The 8,623-nt window shown below is 51.2% G+C and overlaps 1 protein-coding gene across 1 annotated transcript; it reads right to left on the bottom strand.

The window, feature by feature from the left end:
* Positions 1–165: 165 nt before the first annotated feature.
* PIM2 (Pim-2 proto-oncogene, serine/threonine kinase) lies at positions 166–6,559 on the bottom strand. The gene is made up of 6 exons (XM_007529439.3): positions 6,333–6,559; positions 6,072–6,181; positions 5,175–5,225; positions 2,245–2,617; positions 1,393–1,569; positions 166–1,307 (listed from the first exon to the last, which is right to left on the bottom strand). The coding sequence occupies exons 1-6, from the start codon at positions 6,382–6,384 to the stop codon at positions 1,144–1,146; spliced, it is 927 nt and encodes a 308-aa protein (XP_007529501.1). The 5' UTR covers positions 6,385–6,559; the 3' UTR covers positions 166–1,143.
* Between the last annotated feature and the right edge of the window lie 2,064 nt (positions 6,560–8,623).

Genomic DNA, 8,623 nt, shown 5'->3' with positions numbered 1-8,623 from the left:
GTATTCGCCAACTTCAGTGTTTAAAGGTAGATTTTACACTCACTGGGCACTACATGAGGGGGTGAAGAGAGATTTTGGGGTTTGTAAGGTACCCAAATATTGGGGCTTCCCAAGGGTCAAGCAGAAATCCAGCCCAATAATAATCCCAGCATCTTCAGTGACCGGTCACTTTGGGTTCTATACTTTATTAAATAGTGAGTTACCACACATGGCTTTTTAAATAATCCAGGCGGGGTGGGGTTAGAAGGGAGAGGACAAAGTTGGAACCCCTCCCCCCAATACTTAAGTATTTACATTTCAGCAACTAGACAATCTTGGCTCAGAAGGAGGCGGCAAAAAATCTTGAATAAAGGTGGAGGGGAGGCCCAGGAGAACGAACAAGACTGATTTTTCCATATTCCATTCCCCCCAAAATCCATCCACCTCATCCTAGTGGACTCTGGTGCTGTCTATCTCCCATTTCTTCCCAAACCATGGAAGTAGGGTTCTCATCACCAGAATTAAGAGCACTTGGGATAACAGTAGGGCCCTCTCAGCAGACAAAAAAAAAAAAAGGTGGCCCTAGGATTAACAAATAGGGTGTTACCTCCCCCAGAATAAGCCACCCTGGGCTGAGGTAGGTAAGCAGCTTGATTGAATATAGGACCTCGGGCTAAAGGGAGAGTCCCTTTGCTAAAAAATCAGGGTTGCTGGACTATATTGGAAGGGAAGCACCCTTGCCCGAGAAAGGGCACTTCAAACTCAGTGTGTGGTAGGAACAGGAGGTGCCAGTGCAAAGGGGTATGTGTGTGTGGTGGGGGGATTGGGTAATGTGTATTATAACTAACTCAACAAAGTCCTGGGGCTCAGAACAAAACAGAATTCAAGCCAACTAATCTTCAACCAACTAAACATTCGTGACAAAACAACAAACACCCTTCTCCAGAATGAAAGACCACAGAATTCTGGGGAAGAAGGCTCCTTGGGACTGGGGTGGGGATGGTACAAACTTGGTTTAGGTCTCTCACTCCTCTCTTCCCCCGTCTCTGACCCTAATTAACACTGGATTTGTAGTGACCTGTAAAACCAGGCCAACGGATGCCCACCTATTCCTGTGGCATGGCCATGAGCTGGCTATTTCAACTAGCAGGGACTTGGCTGGGACTAGGGCAGCCGGGACCATGTTAAAGCAGTGGCACCCCCAGTGGCATTGCTGGGGCTTGCGTCCTCAGCTGGTGTCTGCATCCATGGGTCCAGCAGGATCTCCTCCAGTGAGGGTCGGGCAGAAGGCTTGGGGGCCAGGCACCGACGGATCAGAGCACAGCAATCTGTAGGGTAGAAGCATGGGAGGTCAGTGGTCATCTAGGGGTACCTGCCAAGGTTGGGGATGTGGGACTAGTGGGGAATCCTCACCTGGGGAGACATGGGCTGGGAAGTCAAGCTGGGCCTCCAGAATTTCTTGGTCCTTCTCAAATGGAATGTCCCCACACACCATATCATAGAGGAGAATGCCCAGTGACCAGACGGTGGCTGGGAGAGCGTGATACTGATGACGAGAGATCCACTCGGGGGGGCTGTACACCCTTGTCCCTGCATGGAACCGGGAGATTTAGGCCACTTTGATAATACCCTCCCCCTCTCACCCCACACTGTCCAGGAAGTGTGATCACCTCTTTAGCTATTAAAAACTATAACAGCAAGGGGGGGGGCTGTTAAGACAGTAAAGCAGGTTTGGGGAGCTAGCAGAATGGTTCTACAAAAGACTTTCCTGCCCCAGGCTCAGAGGCCCCAGGTTCTATCCCAGCACTACCATAAATCAAAGCTGAGCAGTGCTCTGGGGGAAAAAAAAGTTATAGAAACTGGATTTTAGTGGTCTAGGAGGTGGCGTAGTGATAAAGCTTTGGACTCTCTCAAGCATGAGGTCCCGAGTTTGATCCCTGGCAGCACATGTCCCAGAGTGATGTCTGGTTCTTTCTCTCTTCTCCTATCTTTCTGAGAAATAAATGAAATCTTTAAAAAAAGAAAAAAATGAAACTGGATTTTAACAGAGGACAAGGCTTAAATATGAAAGAAGTCCCAGCTTCAATCCTAAGTACTAGCCTTAGGAACACTCTGGTATAATTACATACATACATACATACATACATACATAAAACGGTGAGAAAAGAAACTTCTAGAGTTATAATAGCCAAGGCTTACAATACACCCCAAGCAGTGGCAGTCAAAGGCCAAGAAGATACAGGGACAGGCTGAAGGGAACCTCACCGTCAAAGTCAGTGTAGGGCTCATCATGAAGCAGGGCACCAGAGCCAAAATCAATGAGTTTGGCACAGCTACGGCGGAGATCTATCACGATGTTCTCATCCTTGATGTCGCGATGGACAACTCCGCAGGCATGGCAGTGGCGGACAGCTGAGATAACTTGGGAGAAGAGGCAGCGGCTCCGCTCTTCGCCTAGGGGACCCTGCTCTGTGATGTAGTCGAAGAGGTCCTGGGCTGGCATAGGCCGCTCAAGGACTAGCATGAAGCCCTCAGGGGTCTCAAACCAGTCAAGCAGGCGGATGACCCCAGGGTGCCCGCCACCTGCCCCCACCTTCCAGAGCAGTGCTACTTCCAGGGGGCACATGACTGAGTCCGACTGAAAGGAAAAAGGGAGAGAAAGAAAACAGAGATCCGGTCAGAAGTGGCGTGGTGGCTGATATCGCCCCAAAACTAGCTCCCTCTACAGCCTGGAGTAGCCCACTACCTCTTTCTCTGGGCTCCCCCACCCCCAACCATATGGGCTCAAGCCACTGGGAAGGCAGATGGAACCAAGAAGCCCGCGTGTATCTGGTATATAACAGCAACTCAATAATTATCTGGGCGAGGGGGGGACACGACTCAGTCTTTTTTTTTTTTTCCTTTTCCCTCCAGGGTTATTGCTGGGCTCGGTGCCTGCACCATGAATCCACCGCTCCTGGAGGCCATATTTTCCCCCTTTTTGTTGTCCTTGTTGTAGCCTCGTGGTTATTATTATTGCCATTGTCCATGTTGTTCGTTGTTGGATAGGACACAGAGAAATGGAGAGGGGAGGGGAAGACAGAGGGGGAGAGAAAGACAGACACCTGCAGACCTGCTTCACCCTCTGTGAAGCGACTCCCCTGCAGCTGGAGAGCCAGGGACTCGAAACGGGATTCTTACGCCGGTCCCTGCGCTTGGCGCCACATGCGCTTAACCCACTGCGCCACCGCCCGACCCCCTCAAAGAGGCTTTTAACTAAAGGCCTGGATTGGTGAAATAGCTCATTCTTGCAAGTGAGCCGCTTTGCCTGTGTGCGGCACAGTCCACAGTCCAACCACCCACTGAATTGAAGGAAGCTTTGGTGCGATCTCTTCCACTCTGCCTCTTATAATTTTTTTTTCTTTTTTTTTTATATTTATTTTCCCTTTTGTTGCCCTTGTTGTTTTTTATTGTTGTAGTTATTATTGCTGTTAGGACAGAGAGAAATGGAGAGAGGAAGGGAAGACAGAGAGGGGGAGAGAAAGATAGACACCCGCAGATCTGCTTCACTGCCTGTGAAGCGACTCCCCTGCAGGTGGGGAGCCGGGGGCTCGAACCGGGATCCTGAAGCCCGTCCTTGCGCTTTGCGCCACGTGCGCTTAACCTGCTGCTACCGCGCGACTCCCTGCCTCTTATAAATTTAAAGGACGGGGGTGGGGGGGCAAACCGGCTTAAGCACAAGCACTATGAAGTGCAAGGGCCTACACAAAGATCCTGATTTGAGTCCTCCAGCTGCCCAACAGCATGGGGGGTGCTTCATAAGTAGTGCAGCAGGTCTGAAAATGTCTTTCTCTCCTTCTCCCCTCTCATTTTCTCTCTGGCCTACAAAAATATTTTTTTTAAACAATGACCCCAGGAGCAGTGGGCTCATAGTGCTGGCACTGAGTACCAGTGATAATCTTGGAGGCAAAAGAAAAAAAAAAGAAATTAAAATGGGAGCTAGGAGACACACCGAGAAAGAGACACCTGCAGAACTCCCCCCGCCCCACACACAGACGGGATCCTCTTCCATGACTTGTGTGCTTTATCAGGCTAACCATATCGGGTGCTGTTTCCTCCCCCCTCCCGTTTTCTTTACTGACGTGTCCAAAGAGACTGGGAGCTGCACCGTGCACTTAGGAGGTACTCAGTAAATGCCAACTCGAGAGAAAGCACTTAGCAGCACAGGCTCTGCTGGCAGAGCGAGCACTCAGTAAATATAGCCATGCAATCGTTTGTGTGCTTTGCTCACTGACGTGGCTCAAGCACTAAATGAGTGCCTGGTAACGGTGTAGATCAATACCTAGCTGTTCTATTAGAAGAAAAGGACTCAGCACAAAATGCACTCAATGAAACCTTTTGCCAACTGTCTAGAATCGTGGCAAGCACACGGAAACTGCTCAACAGACATCTGGGCGATAAAGGAAAGTGAGAAACTGCACAAGAATTAGCACGCAGTCAGATGCCAATTATTATCTGCTCTTGGGGGCACTAAACACCTGGAGGAAGCATGCTCAAAGTGTTTGGCGCAAAACTTGCAATGCCGTGCATTTTTATGATGAGACAAAGCGGGGCCTTCAAACTGGGCCTCAGAAAGGTCTAAACCTAACTGGCCACACAAAGGTCAAACCTTTTGCACTTAAAGAGCACAGGGTCATTTGCAAGCCGCCTTCCAGCCTCAGGTTGCACCCTCTGCTGGCTTGGCCTGCAAATTGCATGGCCACAGACTGGTTTTCTCTTGGCAGGGATGCTCTCCCGCGTAGGCAGAGCCCGCCAGGGGGCGCTTGCGCCCCTAAAACTTGCCTAGACCCGCCCTGCTGGCCGTTGGCTCTCTCAACCCCGGTGGAGAAGCAGCCACAGTCGCCTCGGCAACCAGTGACCTCTGCCCCTCTTCCCCCTCCAGCTTGGCCTGTGGGCAGCCCCAGAAACAGTGTTTCAAGGGAGGCCTGGAGGAGGGCGAATGCAGTGCCCCAGGGGTGTTGGGGGTGAGTCAGAGGCGCGTGGAGGTGTGAATGTTCCCACAGGGGAGTAAACAAGGGCTGGGAGAAGTGCTCTCATCACTGCTAGGGGTCATCGGAGTCTTACAAAGCAACTGAATGATGAGGGGCGGGGGCGGTGGGGGGGTCCTTCATAAGAAATGGCGTCTGCAGGCCAATAAGGAATGCAAAAATACTTACCAAGGGGGACCAACCCAGCACACGGTTGCGGGGGATCACTTTGATGGCCACCTAGAAAAAAAGGCTGGAGTGAGGGTGACCCAGCAGATGAGCACCACCCAGGTCTCTTTCCAGCCTTGACCCTCATCCTAGTCTTTGGGGCTTCAATCACACTCCCATGACCCAGCCCTGGCCCCACCCCAAGTTACTAGAACCAAGCTCACCTCTCCCCTAATTTTTTTTATCCCCGACGCTCCCTTCTCAGGCAGCAGAGCCCTTCGCTCCAGGTCATAAGTCCCCAATTTCCTCCCACCTCTGTCCAGGACACCAAAACTCAATACCAGGGTAGTAATCCTCCAGACTCCACAGTGGACAACCCCCAAACACAAATCTCAGTTCCCCACCTATCCTGATTATACACATTTCCTGAACCCCAGCGTTAGGAGTCCTCAGGACCTCTACCACCCACCCCCTATTTCACGCTTTTGACCTCCCAGAATCCTCCTTTTTTTTTTTTAATAAAATCACTACATATTAGTTTCACATGAGCCAGGGAGACAAGCCAAAGCGCCACTCCGATATGTGAGGCGCGCTGGGGACCAAAAAAAACCGGGAGACTCAGAGGCATGTTTTTCGGGCACCCAACTAGCTGAGTTTTTTTCTCCTGCCCTCCCTCCCACACACAACGTACTGGTAAAGCCCTCTTATGGCACAGATATCCGCCAGGATTGCCCCGCGGGCACACACGCAGCAAGCCTGAGTCTGACCCTTCTGACCCGTCTTCACACACATCGCAGGCTTGCTCCCGGGTCAATTAGCATCCTAGCCCGGGGACTTCCGCTCCCGCCACACACACACACACACACACACACACACACACACACCTGACCCTCCCCCCAAGAACCTCGTGGTGGCTACCTGGAGTCGGTCGGTGACGCGGTGTCCTGCGAAGACCGTTCCAAAGCCCCCTTTACCCAGGAGGGTACCTAGTCGATACTCGGCCTCGAACGCTTCTCGACCCTTGCCTCCTACGCAGGCAGAGATTAAATAGTCGGGGTAGCAGCCTGTCCCCCCTCGAGAAGGCCGCGACCGCCTTTCCTTCCCCCGTGCCGCCTCCCTCCCGTGCTACCCGCCACTTGAGCTCGCCCGGCCTGCTTGCTGCAGGGGACCTGTGCTCACCTGGCGGCTGCGTGGGGGTCGCGGGGAGCCCCTGCAGAGGTTTGGACAACATGGAGGCGTTGCGTCGATTGAGACTGCAAGACGGGGACGCCCGAGGCACCGAAGTCGTGGAGCCTGGGCTGGGGGGCGCCAGTGTGGAAACTGGTGGCCCAGAAGCGCCTGCAAGTGGCGCAGCCCCGGAGTTCGCCGCGTGCGCCAGCCCAACGCTACTGAGCCGGGGCACGAGCCTCGGGAGAGTCGCCTGGGTGACGGCACCGCCCACTTGGTTTCGATCAATCGGAGGGCAGCACCTGCTGTACCTCAGCCAATCGGGAGCCAGCTCTTATTTGCATAACACCCTCAGCGTTTCAAATACTCCATATGCAAATACATGCCCGGATCTTCCGCGCGGGCGGGGCCTGGATGCAAATGAGGGGCGCGCGCGAAGAGGAAACTGGTTCTGGGAATCCCTTTGCAACAACTACATTTGTTTTGGTTGTTGCGTAGGGTTTATTTTATTTTAGATATATGTGTGTATGTGTATATATAGAGAGACTGAAGAAAAAATTAGTTGGTGCCTCTTTTCCTAGGAATTTGCAGCCGCTGCCTCGAAATTAATTAAAAAGTCAGTCCCGACTTCTAAGAACCTAAGGTTCTTGGGACTTGTGTGTGAAGGGTGCTTATGCAGGGCCAGCGCCCTCCAGTTGATCGGCCTCCGCCCCGAAACTGAGGCTGCCAATCCTGGGAAAACCTGTCTGGCCGCCAGGGAGGGGTAACCTCCCTAAGCATCATCATGGAGGGCACGCTGGTCAAAGGCGGCGTCCCCATGGCCGGAGGTGTAGCCCTTGGGGTGTTTATAAAGTCCTTCACCTAGACCTGGCCTACAGCCCAGGCAGCAGGTCCGCACTCTGGAATAGAAGGAGTGTTGGTGGTTTGGCAGAGGTAAGCTTCTGTGTGAGAAGGCTGGGAGACATTACTAGAGGTGGCTAAATCAGAAAATTTGAAACAGGAGGCCTTAAGAAGACTGGCATTCACTGCAAAGACACACAAGAAAGGACAGTAGCACCCTCCTCCGCATCCATAGTTACCCCATCACTTGCAACCTGAGAGTATTGCCTATAGTCAAATATTTTGAGATCATGTGTGTGATGATTTCTATTTGTTATGATCCTGTGTTGTTATAATTCCATTTCATTGCTATCTGTACACAGCCAGGGAAGTGGCACAGCAGATAGAGCAATGAATTCTCAAGCATGAAATTCCAAGTTCAATCCCCAGCATTTCATGTGCTAGTCATGCTTTGGTTCTCTTCTTTATCTTTGATTCATAAATTGAAATAAGGGGGGAGGGACAGTATAATTGTTATGCAAGAAGATTTTCATGCTTGAGGCTCCGAAGTTTCAGGTCGAATCTCCCCACACCACTGTAAGACAGATCTGAGCTGTACTGACCTCTGTATATTTTCTCTCATTAAAACAGAAATTAAATGTATTAAAAAGGAGGCAGGTAGTGATACACCCCGTAGAGTGCTCGAACATACATGTCACCATGCTCAAGGACCCAGGTTCCAGACCCCTCTCCCCACCTGCAGGGGCAAAGCTTCATTAAAGGTAAAGCAGTGTTGCAAGCGTGTGTGTGTCTGTGTCTCTCCCCTACTCTACACTCTACCTCTTCCTTCCCTCTCAACTCATTTGTAAATGAATGAAAAGAAAAAAAAATACACAGCAGGGTTTGCTACTACCCACAATTCAAGGCATCCACTGGGCATCTTGGACCAGATTCCCTCACCCCATGAAGGGGAAATATTGTGCCATGTGAGATGTACACATTGAGTTTTGTCAAACTCATGGAGACACATCTTAAATGCTTTGGCATAAACACATGCAGACACTCACCGTCAGGCAGGCATGCAGCAAAGTTATGTCCCAGAATGACACCTAGGCACACACTGTACAGAAAGACAGGCAGACATTCCAGGGATTGACAGACTTAACACTGCTGCGAGACAATGGCACAGAAATGCCGTTAGACACACTGCTAGGATTTGTCACAAAGACACAAGCACCACCAGACATCCACTGTCACAGCACAGTACTGTCCCAGAAATCAGAGCCAGACAGTCCATCACAGAAAGACACAGATGCTCTAGAGACACGTACACACTGCTCCAGAGGCAGACACACAACACACGTGACAGAACAACACCAACAGGCAGTGTCACGAAAATAGTTAGATATTGCCTGTCACAAACACACCATGCAGTGTTGTCCCTGAGACCGTCCAGAAATAGCTATGGACAACCATCCTATTAG

This window comes from Erinaceus europaeus, chromosome X (assembly GCF_950295315.1).
Source record: "Erinaceus europaeus chromosome X, mEriEur2.1, whole genome shotgun sequence".
Taxonomy (NCBI): domain Eukaryota; kingdom Metazoa; phylum Chordata; class Mammalia; order Eulipotyphla; family Erinaceidae; genus Erinaceus; species Erinaceus europaeus.
This window is presented reverse-complemented; position numbering and strand designations above follow the sequence as displayed.

What these genes read in the sequence shown, in the direction of transcription:
- PIM2 (XM_007529439.3), bottom strand. Translation starts at nt 6,384, where the DNA reads ATGTTGTCCAAACCTCTGCAGGGGCTCCCCGCGACCCCCACGCAGCCG. An exon ending in GACCCCCACGCAGCCGCCAG is followed by an intron (nt 6,182 to 6,332) that starts GTGAGCACAGGT and finishes CTGCCTGCGTAG; the next exon opens with GAGGCAAGGGTCGAGAAGCG. An exon ending in CCCAGCCCATGTCTCCCCAG is followed by an intron (nt 1,308 to 1,392) that starts GTGAGGATTCCC and finishes TCTACCCTACAG; the next exon opens with ATTGCTGTGCTCTGATCCGT.